The 25,769-nt window shown below is 40.4% G+C and overlaps 1 protein-coding gene across 4 annotated transcripts in view; it reads right to left on the bottom strand.

Moving 5' to 3' along the window:
• Window positions 1-17,652, bottom strand: part of STAM (signal transducing adaptor molecule) — a 71,612-nt gene extending 53,960 nt beyond the window's left edge. For 2 of the 4 annotated variants that reach the window (XM_017869197.1, XM_017869203.1), the window contains exon 1: window positions 10,102-10,181. In XM_017869197.1, the coding sequence (XP_017724686.1) occupies window positions 10,102-10,147 (46 nt within the window). In that variant the 5' untranslated portion in view covers window positions 10,148-10,181. Of the gene's footprint in view, window positions 1-10,101; window positions 10,182-17,239 lie in introns of those variants that run through there. The other 2 variants (XM_017869198.1, XM_017869199.1) reach the window with 2 other exon arrangements.
• Window positions 17,653-25,769: the final 8,117 nt, after the last annotated feature.

The following is a 25,769-nucleotide window of genomic DNA, read 5'->3' as shown; positions in this document are numbered from 1 at the left end:
AAAAAAAAAAAAAAAAAGAAATTATTCTTCGCCGGCCGGGCGCAGTGGCTCACGCCTGTAATCCCACCACTTTGGGAGGCCGAGGTGGGTGGATCACTAGGTCAGATCGAGACCATCCTGGCTAACATGGTGAAACCCCGTCTCTACCAAAAATACAAAAAAATTAGCTGGGCGTGGTGGCAGGCACCTGTAGTCCCAGCTGCTGGGGAGGATGAGGCAGGAAAATGGCGTGAACCTGGGAGGCGGAGCTTGCAGTGAGCCGAGATCGTAAAACTGCACTCCAGCCTGGGTAAAGAAGCGAGACTCTGTCTAAAAAAAAAAAAAAAAAGAAATTATTCTTCAAAAGTGAAGAGGAAATAAACACTTTCTCAAACAAAAATTGAGGGAATCTACTGCAAGTACACCTGCCTTGCAAGCAATGTTAGAAGAACTTCTTCACAAAGAAGAAAAATGATTTAAGTCAGAAACTTGGATCTACATAAAGAAAAAAACAGCATTAGAGGCTGGGCAGGGTGGCTCATGCCTGTAATCCCAGCATTTTGGGAGGTCAAGGTGGGAGGGTCACTTGAGGATGGGAATTGGAGACCAGTCTGAGCAGCAGAACAGGACCTCATTTTTAAAAAAATAATTAGCTGGGCCTGGTGGCATGCACCTGTATTCCCAGCTACTGAGGAGGCTGAAGTGGGAGATTACTTGTGCCCAGGAGGTCGAGCCTGAAGTTAGCTATGATCGTACCACTGCACTCCAGCTAGGCGACAGAGCAAGATCCTATCTCTTTCTAAAAAAAAAAAAAAAAACAATGAGGAAGAGAATAGAGATGGAATACCTGAAGGTAAAATAATAACTTTTATTTTATTTTCTTCTTAATCTAACAGAAAATAGTTTATTCAAAATAACAGCAACAATGCATTCATTACCTATGATTTTATATATATTCTGATATTCTTATGTATGCTTCCATGTAAGTAGAATGAATGAATGCTTACTTCATTCATTTCATTCATTCTACTTACATGGAAGGAAGTAGAATGGGAGGAATTCATAATACTTTTATTTATTATAAGGTACTTGCATTACGCATGAAGTAGTACAGTGTTATCTGAAAGCAGACTCGGATTAGTTGTGAATGTATATTGAAAACTCCTGGGCAATTACTAAAAAAACAAAAAAGTTTTTCAAAAAAGTCCCAGCTACTCAGGAGGCTGAGGCAGGAGAATGGCGTGAAACTGGGAGGCGGAGCTTGCAGTGAGCCAAGATCGCGCCACTGCACTCCAGCCTGGGCACCAGAGCGAGACTCCATCTCAAAAAAAAAAAAAAAGTATAACTGATATGCTAAGGAGATAAAATGAAATCATGTAAACTGCTTAACTAAAATCACAAAAGCCAAAAGTCAAAAAAAGAGTGAAATAGAAAATGGGAACAAAGAACATGGGCTATGAATAGAAAATAGTAACAAATATGGTAGATATTAACACAAGTACATTAACAGTCACTTTACATGTCAATGGTCTACATACTATACCAATTAAGAGACAGAAATTGTCAGAGCGAATCAAAAAACAACACACAACTATATGTTGTGTATTAGAAACTGACTTTAGACATAAAAACACACAGAGATTAAAAGTAAAAGGATGAGGACAGGCACAGTGGCTTTCGCCTGTAATCCCAATACTTTGGGAGGCCGACGTGGACAGATCACTTGAGCCCGGGGTCCAAGACCAGTCTGGGCAACATGACAAAACCTCTTCTCTACAAAAAAAAAAAACAAAAATTAGCTGAGCATACTCAGGAGGCTGAGATGGGAGGATCACTCAAACCCGGGAGGTGGAGGTTGCGGTGAGCCAAGATTGCACCACTGCACTCCAGTCTGGGTGACAGAATGAGACCCTGTCTGGAAAAAAAAAAAAATGTAAAAAGATGGAGAAAGATACATTACGCTAAAACTAGTAAAAAGAAAAAGCTATATTATTTTCAGACAGATTAGACTTCAGAGCAATTAAAGTTATCAGAGATAAAGAGGCACACTACACAGGGTTCAATTCTCCAGAAAAACAAAACAATCTTTAACAAGTATGTGCCTATCAAAAGAATGCCAAAATACATGCAGCAAAAATGGATAGAACTGCAAGGAGAAACAGAGAAGCCATTATTCCACATGGACACTTCAACATCCCTCCATCAGAAAAGAACAGGTCAGGCTGGGCATGGTGGCTCATTCCTGTAATCCCAGCACTTTCAGAAGCCAAGGCGGGTGGATCACGAGGTCAGGAATTCAAGACCAGCCTGGCCAATATGGTGAAACCTCATCTCTACTAAAAATACAAAAATTAGCCAGGTGTGGTGGCAAGGCTGAGGCAGAAGAATTGCTTGAACCCAGGAGGTGGAGGTTGCAGTGAACCGAGATCGTGCCACTGCACTCCAGCCTAGGCATCAGAGTGAGACTCCGTCTCAAAAAAAAAAAAAAGAAATGGACAGGTCAGGTAGGCAGAAAATCAGAAAGGACACAGTTGAACTCAACAACACCATTAACCAACTGTGTATCATTGACAATGGACATCTATGGACTACTTCATCCAAAAACAACAGAATACACATTATTCTCAAGCTCACATGCAGCATTCACCAAGACAGACTACCTTCTGGGCCATAAAACAAACCAAGACAAAAATCTAAAAAATATAGAAATCACATAGTGATTACAATGGAATAAACTAGAAATCAATAACAGAAAGATAGCTGGAAAACACCAAAGTATATGGAGATTAACACACTTCTAAACGAGAGTCAAAAAAAACTTAAAAGAAATTTTAAAATATTTTGAACTAAATGAAAATACAACTTCTCAAAATTTGTGGGATGCAACAAAAGCAGTGGTTAGAGGGAAATTTATAGCATTGAATACATATTTTTAAAAAGAATCAAGATCTAAAATAAATAATCTAAGCTTCTACCTTAGGAAACTAGAAGAGCAAATTAAATCCAAACTAAGCAAGCAGAAGAAAACAAACAACAAAAATTAGAGCAGAAACCAATGAAACTGAACATAAGACCAATACAGAAAATCAGCACAACCAAAAGCTGGTTATTTTAAAAGATCGATAAAACCGATATGCTGCTAGCCAAGCTAAACTAAGGGGGAAAAACAGAGAGAAAACACCAATTACTAACATCAGAAATCAAAGAAGGGACATCACTACAGATCCCATGGACACTGAAAAGAAAATGAAGGAATATTATGAACAACTCTATGCCCACAAAATTGATAACCTAGATGAAATGGACCAATTCCTTGAAAGACATAATCTACCGAAATACATACAAGAGATAGACAATCTAAATGGCCCACGTCTATTTAAAAAACTGAATCAATAATTAATAATCTTCTAAAACAGAAAGCACAGGCCCAGATGGGTTCACTGGTGAATTTTACCAAACATTTAAGGAAAAAATTATATTAATTCTGTGTAATCTCTTGCAGTATATAGAAGCAGAGGGGATAGTTCCTAACTCATTCTATGAGGCCAGCATTACTCTAATACCAAAACCAGACAAAAATATTACAAGAAAACTATAGGTCAATATCTCTCATGAACATAAATGCAAAAATCCCCAACAAAATGTTACAGGTAGTAAGACAGGTATGAGCAGGGCAGGAGAGGGTTCTCACCCACTAGGAATGTTGGGTGATTCAGCAATTATCACATTGCCTCTCTAAAAGTGATAAATTGGCAGCCTGCACCAGGGAGAAACAAGCTCCTAACAGTCCACAAGTGTTAACATTAAAGTGTTAATTGAATGCAGGCACCAGGGAGAAGCAAAAAAAGGGGCTCCAATAAAATCCCAGGTATCGGGTGAGTGAGTCCAGGCATGTGCATTACGAGACAAAATGGCAGTATATGACCTTCCCAGGGCACTCCACCGGAAAAGGGAAGAAAGCCTCCGATAGGCATGCATCCAACTTCCTGAACACACTGTGCATGCTCACCTCCCAGGTATAAGGAGGGCACTGCGCATGCGGGCCACCCACCCTAAGGGAAGAATCATAGGAAAGGGGCCAACCTATGGAGTCCTGGGATCAAGGTTCAACACCGCACTCATTCTTCAAATCGCCCACTCAGATCTCTTCCAAGTGCACTTTCCTTTCTTTCCTGCTGTAAAGCTTCTTAACAAACTTCCATGCCTGCTCTGAAACTTGCCTCAATCTCTTTTTCTGCCTTATGCCCCTCAGTTGAATTCTCTCTTTTGAGGAGGCAAGAACTGAGATTGCTGCAGACCCGTACAGACACACTGCCAATAACTCGGACACCTTCCACCGGTAACAAAAAATATCAGCAAACTGAATCCAACAATGTATAAGAAGAATTACATATGCCATGACCAGTTAAGATTCATCCCAGGTATGCAAGGCTGATTCAACATTTGGAACTGTCACCCTCCAAGAAATTAGAAGACTCTTTTCTGGGGGGCTCTATGTCAGCCCAAGACGAAAGACCTAAAGACAGTAATATTGCAGGGGGAGGATTGGAGAGGCAGAACTCCATAGCCAACGGCCCACCAGACTAACCTACAGTGAAGGTAAAAGTCAGTGAGACCTAACCACATGATGAGAACTTCCAATGTGATTTTGATTTCTCCAGTATTAGCCATGGGCAAACAAGCAAGCTATTTGGAACTATCTTTTTTTTTTTTTTTTTTTTTGAGACGGAGTCTCGCTCTGTCACCCAGGCTGGAGTGCAGTGGTGTGATCTTGGCTCACTGCAACCTCCACCTCCTGGGTTCAAGCGATTCTCCTGCCTCAACCTCCCAAGTAGCTGGGGCTACAGGTGAGTGCCACAACGCCCAGCTAATTTTTTTGTATTTTTGGTAGAGACGGGGTTTCACCATGTTAGCCAGGATGGTCTTGATCTCTTGACCTGGTGATCCACCCACCTCGGCCTCCCAAAGTGCTGGGATTACAGGTGTGAGGGAACTATCTTCTAATGTGGAAGATAAAGAAAAAGACCAAAAAAAGAAAAGAAAAAAGCAACTTAAGAGAAAAAGAATATAAGTAGGAGAAAAAATACTTTTAAAAAGTCATTATATTCCATAACAACAGCTGTACAGAAGCAGAGAGTAACCAGTCTTGACTGGAACACTGCAATTCAAAGAGCAGATATGCTGAAAGATAACATCACCAAGCTCCTCAACAGCAGTCTCTATTTTTTAAACAGAGATGGGTTGGGGGGAGGGTGGAAATGACTCATACCAACATTTTTATCTGTAATGGTTGCTCTTGACCATGTGATAATGAAATTCTTGCTTCCATACTCTCCCCTATGCCCTGCTGCCTAGATCAACAGAGTACACTTATTTCCTCATTTTGACCTACTACTGAGAGCGGAAGGTAGGCCATGTGAGTTTGAATGCAGAAAATAGAAAGCAGTCAACTCTGACCAAATATTTTACAGGTGTATAATACCTGCTATATATCACAGCATCACCTGCTAGTTAGTTACTACCACTGGAGAACTAAAATAAGCATCTAGTAAAGACCAAGTGGATAACCAATGGGTTATTAGCTACCTACCTAGCTACCCTAAAATCTTATAGCATAGAAGATAGCAAAAGCAGATTATTCACACAAATTAATTCCTTGCATAAGAATTAATACACAGATCCAAACAATTCGTGATCTCAATAAAGCAATTTACTTGCAGGCAATTATAAAATTTGAACACGTACTCAGTGTCAGGCCTCTGAGCCCAAGCCAAGCCATCGCATCCCCTGTGACTAGCAGGCATACGCCCAGATGGCCTGAAGTAACTGAAGAATCACAAAAGAAGTGAAAATGCCCCGCCCCACCTTAACCGATGACATTCCACCACAAAAGAAGTGAAAATGGCCGGTCCTTGCCTTAAGTGATGACATTACCTTGTGAAAGTCCTTTTTTCTGGTTCATCCTGGCTCAAAAAGCTCCCCTACTGTGCACCTTGTGACTCCCACTCCTGCCCACCAGAAAACAACCCCCCTTTGACTGTAATTTTCCTTTACCTACCCAAATCCTATAAAATGGTCCCACCCTTATCTCCCTTCGCTGACTCTTTTCAAACTCAGCCCACCTGCACCCAGGTTATTAAAAAGCTTTATTGCTCACACAAAGCCTGTTTGATGGTCTCTTCACACAGACATGCATGACAATCAGCAAAATGGAATAGCCTTCTAGTCCGTGCCATACCCTACCAGAAGTAGCTTACAATCTAAGAAAGGAAGTGCAACCAGCAGATAGACTTAAATGTAAGATTGAAAGGGTTTCAAATAACGCAAAGCCCAAAGCAAACTGAAAGAAAGGTAAAGAGCCTGGAGAGAGAGAAGAGGAGAATCAGAAAGGGCTTCCTGATATATTTAGAAAATAAGAAGAGGACAGAATAATAAATTCATTTGTTTCTAATTAAGTGAATAAAGTAAAAACTAAAATCAAAACAGAAAAGAAGCATAATGAAGAATCTAGGCTGGCTGAAATACATACTACTTTGTGAAAGTTTGGAATAATAACAGAACAACATTAAGACCTAAAATACTAGCTCAGGTATTTGTACTGCTTCAAGAAACATCAGAATGCCAAGAGTTCTAAACAAGGAAATAAAACAAGAACTGGATGTTTTTGAAAAGCATTAATCTATCACCAATATGTGAAAGTGGTTTGGAAGAGGGAAATGCAGAGAACTAGATCAAATTTACCTATCATTGTTCAAGTTTTAGTAATATATTGTAAATCCCTTGAAAACAGTAAGTTTTACTTTGGGGAATTATTTCAGTAACAATGCTCTCAGTCTAAGTGCTCAAAAAATGATAAGACTACTGATGTATCTGCAATATGGAAGCCACAAAAAGTCATAGTAGCACATTGACCTTAAATAATACCTGGTTTCATGGTTTTCAAACTTAACTTTCAAATGCAGAAACCCTCTACAATGTACTGCTAACTACTCAGAGGGCTAGCATACTTCCGATGCTAATTACCCAGCCAGCAAAGACTTCACAAGTTGAAGTCCGTAAGACTCCCTTCACTTCAAACCTCAGGCACAAGCTCTGGGATCCCCAGGCACTTCTGACCAACTGGATACAAATGGGGAGTTCCCACTATCCTTTAGGATTGATAATTCACTATAGCAACTCACATAACTCAGAAAGCACTTTATTACAATTAGAGCTTTATCATAAAAAACACAAATCCGGACCAGCCAATAGAGACATGCAGTTGTCTCTTGGTATACATGTGGGATTGGTTCCAGGACCTTCCACAGATACCAAAATGCATGGATGCTCAAGTTCCTAATATAAAATGGCATTGTATTTGCATAAAGCCTGTGGACATCCTCCCATATACTTTAAATTCTCTAGATTACTTATCATACCTAATTCAATGTAAATGTTATGTAAATAATTATACTGTATAGGGCATAATGACAAGAAAAATGTCTCTATGTGTTTGGTACTGACATCATATTTTTTCCTCTACAAGTTTTGATCCACTGTTCTTTGAATCCATGAATGCAGACCCCCAGATACAAACAATCACCTGTTTAGAGCTAGATCTGGGAGGGTCTGAAACAGAAAGCTCTGTGCTAGGAAGCTTCATCACCCTCTGAGCACATCAGTGTGTATCACCTACCAGAATGCTCAACTGAGCTTCAGTGTTCAGAGTTTTTATACTGTTTTATCAAAACAAACAACCTGTTTTACCAAAACAAACATTTAACTCTGTGAGATGAATCCACACATCACAGAGCATTTTCACAAATAGCTTGTTTCTAGTTTTTATTGTGGGATATTCAGTTTTTCAGTGTAGGTTTCAATGGACTGGGAAATGCACCTTCATGGATTCTACAATTGGGGTTTCATTATATAGGTATGATTTATGAAATAACTGACCACATAGTGGAACTCAACTTCCATGTCCCTATCCTTCCAGGAGGTCCTGTGACTCAAAGCCCAAATCCTTTCATCACATGGTTAGTCCTTCTGGAATGGCCAGCCCCCAGACTGAGTCATCTTATTAGCATAAACTAAGCTATTATCCCAGGGGCACATCATAAATAACAAAGATGCTCCTGTCACTCAGAAAATTCCAAGGATTTAGAGGCTCTCTCCTAGGAAACAAAGACTATTCAAATTATTTATCATTCAACACTCTATAAGAGAATTTTATCTTAAAAGAAACCCAATATATACAGCAAACCCAAGTGGAAGTGCTCTGATTGAGGAGTTCCAGAGCCTGCTTCCTAGGTACTCAACCCCTCTAAAGCCCAAGAATATTGAGTGAGTCATTCTGAACAATATCACTTACTTCATCTTTAAAAAGGAAAGCATGGTATTACTTTGGTCTGGTAATGCATTTTAATAATTAATTCATCATTCTTACTGACTGGTAGCCAAGTAGGCTTTTTTTTTTAAGTGCATTTTTTAAAAGAACACACTTATATTCTAAAACCTGTCACCTTATTTAAAAACATAATAGCTAAGCATATTAAAACTTATTAAAAAGTCAACAGTTTATCTGATCAAATATAAATTGCCTATCGGGCCGGGCGCGGTGGCTCAAGCCTATAATCCCAGCACTTTGGGAGGCCGAGACGGGCGGATCACGAGGTCAGGAGATCGAGACCATCCTGGCTAACACGGTGAAACCCCGTCTCTACTAAAAAATACAAAAAAAACTAGCCGGGCGAGGTGGTGGGCGCCTGTAGTCCCAGCTACTCCGGAGGCTGAGGCAGGAAAATAGCGTGAACCCGGGAGGCGGAGCTTGCAGTGAGCTGAGATCCGGCCACTGCACTCCAGCCTGGGCGACAGAGCGAGACTCCGTCTCAAAAAAATAAATAAATAAATAAATAAATTGCCTATCATAATTGAGTGCTATCTTACAGTTCCTGAATTAATGATATACCCAGGAACACATGATACAGTTATCAGCAGATATTATGTTGAACACTCATGAACTACTTCATTACTTTCCTACACATAAATAGAATCAGCATCTGACTCAAATTTGTATGGATGGATCAGAAACACAACCCACTTTAGAAATCTAAAATTGTTCACATCATTTATTCAGGCTGCCTCAAAATCATCAAAATCAGTGGCACAATTCTTCCCAGTTATAAAAGAACAAGTATTTTTTTTCTTAATCAGAAGAATATAAACTACCTACAACATGGTTCTGTGAATAGCAAATGAAGTCAAAACTATTTATTTTCTAAGACAAAACAAGGTTTGTGGGAAAAGGAAAAGCGACAAAATAACAGACTTGCTTCTAAAGAATTCAAAGCTTCATAATGATCTCATTTTATCCTGAGATTATCCTTACGCTAATACTCAAAAGAGGAGATTGAGAAATCTGCCCAGCAGTACCCAGAAAAAACACACACAGAGACTCATTTGAATTTCAATAGTCTTTTCAATAGACTGGAGAACTTTTTTCTGATAAACAGCTACTTTTGATTTTCTCAAGTTATGACTGTCAAAGATCTGGGGAGGTGAGAAATGCTGACAGGATGACTTCGCGTCACATTTAGGCTGTGGGGAAAGGACTGTCATTCAGTCAGGCCAGAGATGTAACAGTTCATTAAAATGGCCAATGGAAAAGTAAGTCTGAAAGACATTATCCTCTTTGCAAATCAATTCTTCAAAATCTTTCATCTAATGTCCCTGATCCTCCTGGAAATTGTATCTGCAAAGAAAAGCAACCTGAAGTTCTGCTAACCAGAAAAGAAGTATCAAAAGAACAGCATGTAAGGATTTCAGGGAGGAGCGCAAAACAGAAACGATAACCTAAAAGCATTAGAAACAACAGCTTAGAGGAGAGGTAAAATAGGGACAGAAGAACCAAAGAAAAAAGTTCTTAATCCAGTGGACATCAGACGGTTAACATACTCGTATTCTGAATTTTCACATTTCTCTCCTATGTTTTGACAGTAACTGATTGCACACCTTAGAATCCAATAGTCTCCACATCTATTTCTAACTTGATTATAAAAGGAGCTAAAACGTATCCATTGGTTACTATATTCAGGTGCTTACGCTAAGTGCTTTAAATGCATCATCTCCTCAAAACAAACTTACTGAGGATTAATGAACAAATAAGTATGTCAAGCCAGAGGATCCACATCTGAAGAGCACAGTGGCATAAAACCGGTAAGGAGTGAAATACACCTGTAAGAAAAAAGTGGAAGATGAGGCTGAAGAGTTACAAAGCCAAACGTAAGAGGCCTTACATGCCCTGCTGAAAAGTTCAAAGTACTGTGAAAGCTGTAGATTCTCTAGAATTTTGTTTGTTTGTTTGTTTTTTGTTTTATTGAGACGGAGTCTTGCTCTGTCACCCAGGCTGGAATGCAGTGGTGTGATCTTGGCTCACCGCAAGTTCCACCTCCCGGGTCCATGCCATTCTCCTGCCTCAGCCTCCCAAGTAGCTGGGACTACAGGCACCCGCCACAACGCTCGGCTCATTTTTTTGTATTTTAGTAGAGACGGGGTTTCACTGTGTTAGCCAGGATGGTCTCGATCTCCTGACCTCATAATCTGCCCATCTTGACCTCCCAAAGTGCTGGGATTACAGGTGTGAGCCACCACGCCCGGCCCTCTGTAGAAATATTTTAAACAGAGGGGTCACGCGTAGATTTACATTTTAAAATATCAACATCAGCCACCTGGAAAATAACTAGGGAAAACTGGAGGCAGGGAAGAACAGCTGGAAACTACTATACTAATCTGAGAGAGTGGTGACCCAAACCTGGAATCCTTGAGGGCATATTCAGTACCAGGGTATCTGGCACAGGGTAGACAGGATACATTTGTTGTTTAGAATGTACAAAATTATAACTACAGAAGTCAAGAATTACTCCCAAGTTCTCGACTTGTATGACTAAGTAAACTAAGGTACCAACTATCAAAACAGATGAAAAGCATAATTGAGAAGAAAATTTCAAATGGTTTTGAACATGCTGACCTTGAGATATCTGAAGCCTATTCAACTCTGGTAAAGAGTTAGAATGTCATGTGTTTTACAAGTAATCCTCATAGCATCCACATGACGTATAATGGATATTTCTATCCCTATTTACCAAAGTAAAAGTGAATTCAAAGGGGTCCTATACCTATCCAACTATATATTGTGCCCATTTACTAAAAGTAAATGCTGCAGGTGCAATTTAAACCCAAAGTCCAAGGTCTTTCTGTCATACCACACTTCAGGAGAATGTGACACTAACATTTAAGATTCATCTGGCTTATGATTTATAAGGCTGACTGGACTAAGCAAAGCGGACTAAAAAAATGTCCAAGTATGTAGGACGTGGACTGGCCCAAAACAATCTGACTGGGAACACAAATATTCTATTATAGAAACAAAGACATATGATGATTTAGCAGAGGCAAGGAAATGATTCAAAGATGCCTCTTCGGTTTCAAGTCAAGATAACCACAACACTAATATATTACCAAACTGGCTGGGCCCGGGTGTCTCACAGCTGTAATCCCAGCACTTTGGGAGGCTGAGGCAGGCAGATCACTCAAGGCTAGGAGTTCAAGACCAGCCTGGCCAACATAACAAAACCCCATCTACATTAATGTAAAAAAGATTTAAAACAAACAAAATGCTAGCAAATAATGAATGAAGAGCCAGACTGGGCAAATTAACTTCAGCTTTCTGACAGATGAATTTGTTTTGGAGGGAAAAAAGAACACCAAATAGAAATACAAGACTGGCCGGGCGCGGTGGCTCAATCCTGTAATCCCAGCACTTTGGGAGGCCGAGACGGGTGGATCACGAGGTCAGGAGATCGAGATCATCCTGGCCTACACGGTGAAACCCCGTCTCTATTAAAAAATACAAAAAACTAGCCGGGCAAGATGGCAGGGGCCTGTAGTCCCAGCTACTCGGGAGGCTGAGGCGGGAGAATGGCGTAAACCCGGGAGGCGGAGCTTGCAGTCAGTCGAGATCGCGCCACTGCACTCCAGCCTGGGCGACAGAGCGAGACTCCGTCTCAAAAAAAAAAAAAAAAAGAAATTCAAGACTGATGTTCTAGAAAAATATCGATAATTCATTATTTGATAAATAATTATTGAGTGTTTTCTATATACCAGACACTATCCCTAAGGTATTAGGGGAAAAAATGAAAAGTTCTCATCTTGATGGAGTTTACATTCCACACAAAAGATAATTAATCAATTAATGTCAGGTAACTAAGTACTATAAAGAAAAAAATGGAACAAAGAAACAGAGTGAGAGGGTAAAGATGCATTTTTTAAAATTTATTTATTTACTTTTTTAAAGACAGGGTCTCACTCTCTTGCCCAGCCAAGAGTGCAGTCATAGCTCACTGCAGCCTTGACCTCCCAGGCTCAACCAATCCTCTGGATTCAGCATCCCAAGTAACTGGGACTACAGGCATACCACCATGCCAGCTAATTTTTTTATTGTTTGTAGAGACAGTGTCTCATTATGTTGCCCAGACTAGTCTCCAATTCCTGGCCTCAAGGAATCCTCCTGCCTCAGCCTCCCAAAGTGTAGGGGTTACGGGTGTGAGCCACTGCACCCAGCCCAAGATGGATATTTTTTACAGAAGATTATTAGGAAAAGCCTCTCTTAGAATATGACGTTTGAACAGAGTCCTGAATGGATGTGATGAATATCCAGACCTTCAAATACCTGGGTGACGAGTATCCCAGGCAAAGAGTACCACGTAGCTACAGAGGCAGGAATGAGCTTGGAGCGTTCAGATTCAAAACCCTGGAATTCAAGAGAGTGAGTTTGGAGAGCATAATCATATCAGACACACAGGAAGGAGCCATATTGTGAACCACAATAAAAAACTTGCATTACCCTTTAAGTAGGATAGGAAGCTACAAGAGAGCTCTGAGCAGGTGACATTATCTAACATTTTTAAAAGATCATTGACCTTTGTAAATGAGAACTGATTGTAGAGGCAAGAGTGGTAACAAAGAAGGAGGCTCGGCCGGGCGCAGTGGCTCAAGGCCTGTAATTCCCAGCACTATGGGGGAGGGCCGAGACAGCTCGGATCATGGGTCAGGAGATCGGACCATCCTGGAACACGGTGAACACCGTCTCTTACAAAAAAAATACAAAAATCTAGCCGGGCGAGGGTGGCGGGCCCTGTAGTCCCAAGACTACTGGGGAGGCGAGGGCCAGGAGAATGGCGGGAACCGGAGCGGAGCTTGCAGTGAGCTTAGATCCGGCCCACTCACTCAGCCCTGGCGACAGAGCCAGACTCCGTCTCCAAAAAAAAAAAAAAAAAGGAAGAAGGCCTCTTGCCACTGACATGAGAGATAACAATGACTGAAGTAAGGTAAGAATAGTGCAGACACGGCGGGCGCAGTGGGCTCAAGCCTGTAAATCCCAGCACTTTGGGGAGGCCGAGATGGGGCGGATCACGAGGTTCAGGAGATCGAGACCATCCTGGCTAACACGCTGAAACCCTGTCTCTACTAAAAAATACAAAAAACTAGCCCAGCGAGGTGGCGGGGGCGCGTAGTCCCAGCCTACTTGGGAAGACTGAGGTAGGAGAATGGCCAAAACCCGAGGCGGAGCTGCAGTGAGCTGAGATCCGGCCACTGCCACTCAGCCTGGGCGGCAGAGCCAAGGACTCCGTCTCAAAAAAAAAAAAAAAAAAAAAAAAAAGAACTAAGAATTGAGTTTTGAATGTTTGTTTTAGACTCTAAGCAGAATCCAAATGGAGATGCTCGGTAAGGAGATGGATATCTAGGTCGAGAGCTCAGGCAAGAGGCTGAGAGTAAGAACATAAATCCAGGAGTCACCAGAATACACTAGGTATTTAAAGCTAAGAACTTGGATGAGATTCTTTTAAAATCTTAATAAAAGTACAGAAATTTTCTAAGTGCTTTACAAATATTAACTCAACCTTCTCAACAACTCTCTGAGGTAAGAACTATTATTACCCTTATATTCCATATTAAAGATAAGGAAACTGAGACACAGAGTATCTAAGCAACTAGCCCAAAATCACACTGCCGGTAAGCAGCAAACCTGGGACTGAATCCAAGCAGTGTGGCCTCAGAGTCTGAATTATGAACACTAAGCTAAATTGCTTCCTAATACTCTAAGGGAAAAAAAAAAAGTGGAAGGAAAGAAGAGGCTCCGGAACTGAGCCCTAGGGCACTCAACTTTTAGAAGTTACAAAAAGGAGAAGCAAAAAAACCTAAAAGAAGCTAAGTAGAAAATAAGAAAAAGTTTAGTGTCGTGAAATCCCATGAATAAAGTACTGTATGTCAAAGAGGAATGCTTAAGAGATCAACAAACAAATGGACTAGAAAGTGACCACTGGATTTGGCAAGGTGGAAGTCACTAGAGACTTTGAAATAAAAACTTGATGAAATAAGTTATCTTTACATTGCTTCTAAATTCAACTCTTGAATTATAATGTCCAAAATGAGATTCATTTATTCCATAAATGTTTACTGAAAGTTCTTCAGCATGCCAAACACTGGTCTACAGCCAGGGATACAGCAGTGAACAAATCAAACAAAAATCCCTGTCCTCACAGAACTCACATCCTAATAACATCTTTCGGTGTTTCTTCAAGGGAAAAGCTATCACCAGCATTTTGTCTCTTTATAATAAATGTTAAATAAATCAGTCACTGAATTTCTGATTCTGCTTCAGATTAAGACTGAAGACAAATAATTTTGAAGACGTGCAAATGTATACAAGCGTTAAGTGATAAATAATTGTATCAAATGAGTTACTTTAATGTTATGACATACTTACTGGTTATGACATAGTGAAAGAAAAAAATGGTAAGTGTATTTTATACACCGTATTCCATATGTTATACTATTTAAAAATAATATAGGAGTCTACTGGAATCTGCGCAAAGATTATGTACTGGGAATCTCTGAGGGGTCTTCTCAGATAAACCTTTTGGAACATTTCAATACACAGACTGTGAGAAGAGAATTGGTTCAATACCAAAACATGAGCAACTTTTAAAAGTAAGCTTTTCTGGAGCAAAACAATGTTGCTACATTGAAGAAGTGTACTATCTGGCAGGCTCAACTGACACATTCTCAACTCAACAAACGTTTATTAAACACCTTCTATGTAGCAACCACTCATTAAGTAGGAAAATACAGTATATATCTTTAATGCTAAGTAATTTGGTAAAGACAAAAATGCTAAAATAAGTTAGAGGATTTTGTAAGAAGGTGGAAATTAAGAGTGGACTAGTGCAGTGGTTCTCAACTGGGAGGTATTTTGTCCCTCCAGGGGGCATTTAGCAATGTCCTGAGACTTCTAAAATCATGAGTGGGGGCTGGGTGTCACTGGCATAAGGCTGAACACCCTACATTGCACAGGACAAACCCCTATGACAAAGATATTTATCTGGTCCAAACTGTCAATAACGTTGCTACTGAGAAACCCTTGGCTACAGCAATCAGGAAATAATTCAGGTATAACAAGTTGGATTCTGAGTTGGCCTTAACACATAAGGATATGTTGAAAGAGAAAAAAAAGCGTAAGCACAGGGCAAAAGCATAAAGGCAAGAAGGTGCCTGTGTTTGAACTGGGTGGTACAGGTACTAGGAACGGGTTTGACATTAAGAAATTTACCCGAATCCAATGCAAATACGTGTTCACAAAGTCAGTAGAATACAAAGGTGATTGGGTAGTTGCTAGCTAAATTATACAGAACCAAGAAAACTAGACAAAGGTACTGTAAACAGAAGAAACAAGTACTAAGAAGCTGTTTTAAGTACTTCCCCTAGAGATTCATGTAGTGAGATGTAAAACTGCTTGAGAGCAGCAACTAGGCCTTGCTCATCACCGTATCTCTTATGTCACTGAGCCACTGTGTCCTGTAGTGTGTGCTAACTGCTTATTAAATTAAATGCAATTTTCCAATTCATTAAGTATAATCGGTGATCTCCAAGGTTCCGTCCACTGCTAAGATTCAGGACACTCATTTAAGCTGGAACAAAAAAGGTAGCATCTAGTAAGTGCCTATCACATAAAGGTACTGTAGCAGGCCCTCTACACATATCATTTAATCGCAGAATGGAATGATGTATTTTCCCCTCTTTAAAGACAAGAACACTGGAACTCAAAGAATGTCTATGATTTCACTGTGAGCTGAGAAGTGGCAGAGGTAAGGATGAACCTTTTTTCTAGTCTTATATAAACCTCCAAGTTTCAGTGACATGCTCTAAGGAAGAGTTAAAAAAGCAAAATTCAACATCCACCTTTCATAATTAAAATACACACAGACATATAAAGTAACTTCATAAGGTTTTCCTTATTCACAGTAATCATTACATTCTGCCATAAGGGATTTGGAAATGGTATTTGGCTTGCTTTCATTCCGCACTTGTGTGCCAAGGTAGTTCCTACGTGTGTTCAAATTAAACCAAAATTCTCTCCCCGGAAACTCAAATTCCCATAATTATTATCTTCAAGCCAGAAAAAAATAAAATAAAATAAAAAATAAACAAAAAGCAAACCTATTGAATTGACATAATCAGTACCTAAAACCAGTGATTCAGAAAACAACAAAAATGTAGCACTTCAAACTCTTTCCAGATTCAACAACTTCTTCCACACTTCTTTACACTTTTTTAAGTGCAGAGACCTAGCCTAAGAGAGACATCCCAAAGGCTCAGGTCCTCAATTCAGTTTCAGCTATTGCCAAGTATTTCATCTTCATCGCTCCCAACATTTTTGAGAGTCTACCCTTAACCAGAGCTCCCTCCTTCAGTTACCGTTGCAAAAAGATTTTAAAATTCTCTAAGGAACCTTACCTAAAACATTCTGCCAGTTCCAGACGCTCAACATTTATTTGTCTAGGCAAGCACTTTTGGTATAGGGTTTACCATCCTAATCTAGTCGACATACGCCTTAAACCCTTCGCTGTTCGTCCAGAAGCACAGTCCCTGCACCAGATGCTACACCAGCTGCTCCTCCCAGGCCCTTTACACCAACCCCTTCAGCAGTTCTTTGGCAACCTACGGTCCTAGCTCAAGGCCCATTTTACAGGATGAGTCCCATTTCTTTCAAAGAGAATGCGCCAAGCCCTCGACCTCCTCCCAGCTCTGAAGGAGGGAAGCTCAGGAAAGGGGAAGAGCGAGCTCTTCCTCGGCCCTGGTCCGAGGGTCCTGAATGCAGGAAGGGGCTGGCAGAGTGAGCGTGCAGTCCGGTGAGGAATGGGCATGGAGCGGCAAAAACACTTACCAACATCCTGATCGAAGGGATTGGTGGCAAAGAGAGGCATCTCCACTGCGTGCCGAGGTGTCCGCGGGGACTCCCCCCTCGACAGCACGGGATTCAGGGCTCGACGTAGGAAGGAAGACTCCTCAGGTAAAAAGAGCAACAGAGACTGACTCTACAGGGTCCGCGACAGCTCCTCGTCTCACCCAAACCCAGCAACCACCGCAGCAGCGGCGGCGGCGGCGGCGGCAACAGCAATGAGCCGAGAAAGCCCCCGCACGGAGCTTGTCGGGAATCTGGGCGACCTCGGCACTGCCTGTCCCAAAGGTGCCCCGAGCCTGGCCCGTCAGTAAAGGCTGAACAGGGAGTCCCCTCTGCCTGACTCCTCTTTTAATTAGTCACACAGAAGAGTGGAATTAGTTCTTGTGTTTCCTGCTTTTCCCTTGGCTAGGAGTCTCCGGAAGACGGGGTCCTTCAGGCGTGCTGAAGCCTACTAACAACCCCCGGAGTGACTGGGAGACTCAGGAGAAAGAAAGCAGGTTGAGTTTGGGTAGAGCCGTGCCCCATTTTTCGTCTCGCTCTCTCGGTTATCATAACCTTGTATTCCCTCTGGAAGGAAATGGAAATTCCTTTGGATCATCTTCTAGGTAAACAGTTTAATTCGCTGCGTGAGGTGACAAATTTGCTCGGATGAAGTCATGGGAGCCGAACGGATTGGCCTGAATCCCAAGAGGGGAGTGTTCAGGGCGCGAGGCTCCCTCGGAGAGGCTGAGGTAACGCTGGCTCCTTCCCGGGAGTCCCTGAACGCCAGGCTTCGGAATCTGCAGACAGCTCTGCTAGTAGGGCGTTGGCACCTACTGACTAACCGTGCAGTCACTCAGCAGCTGTGATGGTTGGTGACATGCCTTTCACAGCCCAAGATAGCCTCCCTAGACTGAGCAAAAAAAGAACAAAAAAACTGGAGCTAGAAGTTGATCAGTGCGTGATTCCTAGCAACCCAAAATGTTGATTTAATTATTTTACTTTTAAGTTTAACCAACAAAAATTATTTTCTGTGTCATAGAGAAGTTTTAAGGAGGATCTACTAGAGATTTTGCATCCCACTTGGAACAAACTTAGTAAGCTCATCTTGTACGTAAATTGAAATTATGGAAATTATCCCCCAAATTACGGCACCTCCAAATGTAGCATGGAAACTAATACTGACATGTCAACACAGGATTAATATATAGTAATCAAAGAGTGCTTACAAAAATTCATTAAAAATGAAGTCCCACCTCTAAAAGTGAAATGTTCAAATTAAAGTAGCAGTTACATAATGTTTTGTCATTTAGGTAAAAATTACAAAGGATCGGCCGGGGGCGGTGGCTCACGCCTGTAATCCCAGCGCTCTGGGTGGCCAAGGCGAGCGGATCACCAGAGGTCAGGAGTTCAAGACCAGCCTGGCCATGGTGCAACCCCGTCTCTACTAAAAATACAAAAAATTAGCCGGGCGTGGTGGTGTGCGCTTGTAATCCCAGCTACTCGGGATGCTGAGGCTGGGAATCGCTTGAACCCGGGAGCGAAACTCTGTCTCAAAAAAAAAAAAAAAGAAAATTGCAAAGAATCAGGGATGTGAGGAATGAGACACTCACATACTGTTGGATGAACTGTAAATACTGTATCATCTTCCCAAAGGAAATATTTGGAAGCATGTAACAAATTTTTAAAACCTTAGGACCCAGCAATTCCATTTCGGCAAATTAATCCTAAAGACATTATTTTAAAACGTGAACAAAGGTATACATGGCAACATTGTCTAAAGGATCAAAGCACTGCCAACCACTAAAATGTCCCACATTAAGTGATTGGACTAATTGCTTCACCTCTTGGTGTCTCAGTTTCTTCATCTGTAAGAAACAAGAATAATAGGGTAGTGAGGATCAAATGAATTAGTACAAGCAAAACGCTTATTACAGTGCCTGGCATAGAGTAAGCACTAAATAAGTGTTTCTGATCATTGTAATTAATATTGGTCAGTTAAATCACAGTACACAAGATGTGAAAACTACACAGCCATTTAAGGTGCATAATACAGATTCATATTTCCATAGACATCTGAATACATAAGTTTTCAGAAGGAAGTTACAAACCTTAGAAAATTACAAATGCCCACAATTTTAAAAGTCTGAAAGGAAATACATGAGAATATTATGACATGATTATCTCTGAGTGGCAAGATTCTAGACAATGTTCTTTGTGCATTTTATTATTCAAAATATTTTAATGATGAGCATGTATTTCTTTCAAAAGCAGAAAAAATGTTAAAACACACAATGTAAAAAATGATATGTTGGTATCACCAGTTTCTTAGTATTTTGAGGGGCCAATACCAAAAGCATGCTTGTGTTTCATTATGACAAGCATAGAATTATTTGGAAATATCACAACTGATAAGGAAGTCGGAACATTCCCTCTCAAAAATGTGCTTTGATTGCTGGGCTGACAGAATTAGGTGACACCTTGTTTACCTTAAGAACCTGAGCAGTGTCTTCGGCCATTATCGTAAGTCCCTGAGCCAGATATTGGTGGCTCGGACTGGCTGTATCAGAGCCAGATATTGATGAAAATGCATTTGGATGTGTTCTGTACTCCAGACTGAATTACTCCGTTGCCAGCAATAAGCCAGGGCACAAACTGTTCAAGCCTTGATTATCAATGTGTGTGCACTGGGAATAATACATACTAGTATTGAGAGCAGTGTCCATGTATTCTGATGTAGAATGACTTTAGCTATGGGGGCAGGGGGGTCTTGATGATTCATGTGCTATATAAATAATAAACATTTTTAAAATATAAAACTTTCAATATTTAACATAAAAGCCAAACATAAAAAGTGAAACGCTTTGTATTTTGTGGTTAACGCCCCTTATTATCACTTTAAAATACTGAAACTCTATAGAGTTTCACTTTTAGTATTACCATAGTTTTTAAAACATTTTGAAGACTACGTATCAATATCACATTAAAATGTTTCCGTAATGTTGTATGTTTAATAAATTATGTGGTTGTTTGTCAAATGTTATATCCCTTTATCTCTGTTTGATTTTGAAAATTCATCTACATTAAAAACAAAAATACTGGCTGAGTGTGGTGGCTCACACCTGTAATCCTAGAATTTTGGGAGACTGAGGCAAGTGGATCATCTGAGGTCAGGAGTTCAAGACCAGCCTGGCCAACATGGCAAAACCCAGTTTCTACTAAAAATACACAAAACTTAACTGGGCATGGTAGTGGTCACCTGTAATCCCAGCTATGCAGGAGGCTGAGGTAGGAGAATCGCTTGAACCTGGTGGATGGAGGTTGCAGTGAGCTGAGATCAGGCCACTTCACTCCAGCCTAGGTGACAGAGAGAGACTCTGTCTCAAAGAAAAGAAAATAAAAAAAAAACTGATATGCAAATAGAGTTACTACAGGGAAAAGTCTATAATTTTAAAGTTCAGGAAAAGGAATATACTAGGAAGGTTTTTAACAGTTAATTCCAGCCCAAGGAGGAATGATTACTATTTCTCAGTCTTTCCTCTTCCACTGCATTGTCACTACTTTAGTTTATACTCTCATCTCTTAGGCAAGTTGTTACATTTACCTCCTGCTGTCTTTTCTCCTTTCCTACAGCTGTGGACTGAATTGTATCCTCAAAAATACAAATGTTGAAGCCCTTACCCCCATTGTGATGGTATTTGGAGACAGAATCTTTGGGAGATAATTACAGTTAGATGAGGGCATAAGACTGGGGCCTTGCTAATGGGATTAGTGCCCTTATAAGAAGGACACTGGATTGCTTACCGTCTCTCCCTCTCTCTGCCACGTGAGGATAGGGCAAGAAGGCAGCTGTCTGCAGGCCAGTAAGAGAGCCCTCACCAGAACCCAACCATGCTGATACCCTGATCTCAGACTTCCAACCTTTAGAACGGCAAGAAAATTAATTTCTGTTGTATAAGTCACTCACTCTGGTATTTTGTTATGGCAGCCCAAAATGGCTAATGCAGCTATTACCTCTGAACCATTCTCTGTACTACTGCCAGAATGATTTTTCTAATACACAAAGCTGATTATATATCATTTCCTTAAAATTCTTACAGGGTTTCTTCAGTTACTCAGTCATTAGTAAATATTCATTAACTCCCATGTGTGCCAGGTAACATTTTAGATGCTGGAATTACAGGGATAAAAGCTTTGTGTGATTTAGCCTTTTTGGAGTACAACCTATGGGGAAGATAGCCATTAAATAAAAAATTAAATTAATTGCATGATTACAAGTGTGCAGAGTAGCCTTACCTTCAGGATTAAACCCCCATTCTTTAGCATTAGCTCCTTAATGAACTGGCCTTTCAGTAACTCATCTCTTCACAGTTTTGTTCTCCTTAGCCTCTATGTTAGCCTTTCTGAACTACTGGCATTCACCCCATGCTTTTTTATATCTTCAAACAAACAACTATTTCTGCTTTTCCTGCTCTTACCTATTTAGGTCCTAGATCTCCTCCAAACTTCCACTTAGATTTTGCTTCTTAAAAGCCTTTCCTGACTCAGTACCTGACTAGTAATAGGCACATAATAAATATTTGTTAATTCATTTGTTAATTGACTACCTCTATTATAGCACTTAATGGTATAATATGTGTTACAGGTGTCTATTACAACCGGGCACGGTGGCTCACGTCTGTAATCTCAGCACTTTGGGCGGCTGAGGTGAGCAGATCACCTGAGTTCGGGAGTTCAAAACCAGCCTGACCAACATGGAGAAACCCTGTCTACTAAAAATACAAAATTAGCTGGGCATGGTGGCACATGCCTGTAATCTCAGCTACTCGGGAGGCTGAGGCAGGAGAATCGCTTGAACACAGGAGGTGGAGGTTGCAATGAGCCAAGATCACACCATTGCCCCCCAGCTTGGGAAACGAGGGAAAATCCATCTCAAAAAAAAAAAAAATGCAAATTGCAAAATTTCGCATCTTAGGGCAACAACAATAATTTATTTTGCTTACAAACAGAAATTTGGTTATAACTTAGCCGGGACCACACAGTCTCAGCAGGGGTAGCTCAGAGGCTGGAATGACTACAGCCAGGGCTACTGTCATTTCAAAGTTTGCTCAGTTACATGTCTGGCAGTTGGTCCTAGCAGTTGGCTGAGTCACTGGGGTTACCAACCAGAACAACAACATGGGAGCTCCTATGTATCTGCTTGGTTCCTTTCAGTGTGTTGGATGGGCATACGACTGAGTATTGCAAGAGCCAGGCAACTGCCAGTTTCTTAAGACCTGGGCTAGGAAATAAGCACAGCATCATTTCAGCCATATTCTTTTGGACAGGCAGTCACACATGTACACTTAAGGGAACAGGAAATAAAATTTACCTCTTTGTGGAAAGAATGTCAAAGAATTTTGGGGTCATACTTAAAAGCTACCACAATATTGTAACTTTTTAATTGTATAAGCATTAGTCTGTGACTCATTTTTCTCTATTTCTGGGCTCTTCACGGTAGGTATTCCATAAATGTTTGTTAAATGTAGTAAATAAATAAAATGTATTATGATTAAAATGGCAAACCTCCATTACTGGTCATGAGAGAGTAAAAAGATCCAGACTTATCTTTTTACAATAAGCAAATAGAACATGGACAAAATATATGGAATGATTTCAAACATGGGACAACAGACAGCACTGGACTATAATTTCAAGAAGAAAGGAAGCATATGCAGTGAGCCCAATGATTGCAACAGCGTTCTGCCTGGAATCAGTTTCTAGGCTGTGGCACAGGGAGGTGGGACTCAAAAAGAACCCAAAGGTCTTACTGCATTGAAGAGACAAAAATCAAGGTTTGAGGAGGCCAAGAGGACAAGAGACTAGAATTTGGAGGGCAATATATTAGGAGGGTGCCATGCAGACAAGAGCTTTAGAAATCTGCACTAGGGGCCAGGCGTAGTGGCTCACGCCTGTAATCCCAGCACTTTGGGAGGCTGAGGCTGGTGGATCACCTGAGGTCAAGAGTTCGAGACCAGCCTGGCCAACATAGTGAAACCCTGTCTCCACTAAAAATAAAATTAGCTGGGCGTGGTGGCAGGTGCCTGCAATCCCAACTACTCAGGAGACTGAGGCAGGATAATTGCTTGAACCCAGGGGGCAGAGGTTGGAGTAAGCCAAGATCGCACCATTGTACTCCAGCCTGGGCAACAACAGCAAAACTTGATCTCAAAAAAAAAAAAAATCTGCACAAAGGTTCCCCTTGGGGCTTTGAATGCTAATCTAGTCATGGGTACGGTAAAGCTCTACAAGTTTGGGCAAAGCACGTTTAGGCAAAGACCTATTACCAGGGAAGCAAAATCTGAAAAATCCCGAGTTCATACAAGTCAGGGAATCATTTTAGTTCTCAAAGCCAGAGGGAAAGAAAATGAGTAGAATACATTGAGTGTTAAGTAAATACTCCAAAAGGCTAATGTCTTGGTAGTGGGGAGTGGCCTGACAGGGAGTCTACCTCTACCTTTGCTCTAAAAAAGCTGAAAGAGTAACTCTTGAAAGGTAAGCTGGGCAACATAAATTAGGGGCAGAACAAATTATGAAACTCTTAACAGGAATGCATATATGTATGGCATTCAAAAATATAAAATTCTTCAATGGCCAGACTCCAATAAAATATTACTGAACGCATAAAGGGGCAGGAAAATGTGGCTAATAACCAGTAGGGCAATCAGTCCATGGAAACAAAACCGGAAATTAAAGAGATGATTGAATTAACATAAGAATTTTTAAGGCCGGGCGCGGTGGCTCATGCCTGTAATCCCAGCACTTTGGGAGGCCCGAGACGGGCGGATCACGAGGTCAGGAGATCGAGACCATCCTGGCTAACCCGGTGAAACCCCATCTCTACTAAAAAATACAAAAAAACTAGCTGGGCGAGGTGGCGGGCGCCTGTAGTCCCAGCTACTCTGGAGGCCGAGGCAGGAGAATGGCGGGAACCCGGAAGGCGGAGTTTGCAGTGAGCTGAGATCCGGCCACTGCACTCCAGCCTGGTGACAGAACGAGACTCCATCTCAAAAAAAAAAAAAAGAAAATAATAATAATAATTGTATTATGGAGTTTATAGCATAGGCAAAAGTAAGATATATGAAAATAGTATCACAAAAGATAGGAGGAGACAAATAGCAATATAATACTGAAAGAGTTCTTACATTATACATGCAGTGGTATAAATATTATTTGAAAGTAGACTATGATAAGTTAAAAATGCATACCATAAACCCTAGAGTAATACCCCCAAAAGAAAATCAAACAAAAGGATATGGAGAGACAATGGTAGAAATACATAAAAGTTTCTTAAATTCACATAATTCAAAAAAGGCAGCAAATGAGGACAAGAAGAAAAGAGAACAGAAGAGACCAATAGAAAACAAAAGTAAGATGATAGATTTTGACCTAGTCGTTAATAATTACATTAAATACAAACGATCTAAACTGCAATTAAAGGGCAGGAATTGTCAGTCTATTTTTTAAAAACAAGACCCAACTATATGATGTGTATAAGAAAACTATTTTAAAGACAAAACAGAGAATATAACAATTTTATGCATTTTGCATATAATAACAGAGCTTCAAAGTACATGAAACAAAAACTGATGAATTTCAAGGAAAAATAAACAACTACATCATATAGCTGAAATTTTAACTTCCCTGTCTCAATATTGACAGGACAAGTAGAGGAAAATCAGTAAGGCTACAGAGACTTGAACAGTACTAACAACAAACTTAATTTAATTGAACTTGATAGAATACTCCATCCAATAAAGGCTGAATGTACGTTATTTTCCAGTGTACATGAGTTATTTATCAAGACAGATTATATTCTGGGATATAATACAAATCTCAGTAAATCTAAAAACATTCAAGTCATACAAAGTATATTCTCTGACTAAAAAGAGTTAAATTAAAAGTATGTAGCAAAAGGCTAGTCGAAAGTCCCCAAATATTTGGAAATGAATTAACATATTAATTAACATTTAGAAACTAAATAACAACTAATTTGCTAACCCAGGGTCAAAGAGAAATAAAAATGAAAATTGAGAAGTATTTTAAATAGAATAAAAATGAAAACAGAGCATATCAAAATTTGTGGAAAGCAACTAAAGCAGTATTTACAGAGATATTTATAGTATAATATAGCACTTATGTTAGAAAAGAAGAAAAGTCTCAAATCAATGATCTCAGCTTTTACCTTAAAAAACTAGAAAAAGTAGCAAATGAAACCCAAAGTACACAGAAGAAAGGTACCAGTAAACATCAGAATGGAAATCAATGAGAAACAAGACACAAATAGAGAAAATAAAAGAAACTAAAGCCAGTTTTTTGAAAAGGTTAATAAAACTGATAAAACTATAACCGGCCGGGCGCGGTGGCTCAAGCCTGTAATCCCAGCACTTTGGGAGGCCGAGACGGGTGGATCACGAGGTCAGGAGATCGAGACCATCCTGGCTAACACGGTGAAACCCCGTCTCTACTAAAAAATACAAAAAACTAGCCGGGC

The sequence above is a fragment of the Rhinopithecus bieti genome, unplaced genomic scaffold (genome assembly GCF_001698545.2).
Source record: "Rhinopithecus bieti isolate Rb0 unplaced genomic scaffold, ASM169854v2 scaffold_3043, whole genome shotgun sequence".
NCBI lineage: Eukaryota > Metazoa > Chordata > Mammalia > Primates > Cercopithecidae > Rhinopithecus > Rhinopithecus bieti.
The sequence above is the reverse complement of the archived record's forward strand: the minus strand, read 5'-3'. Positions and strand labels throughout refer to the sequence as shown.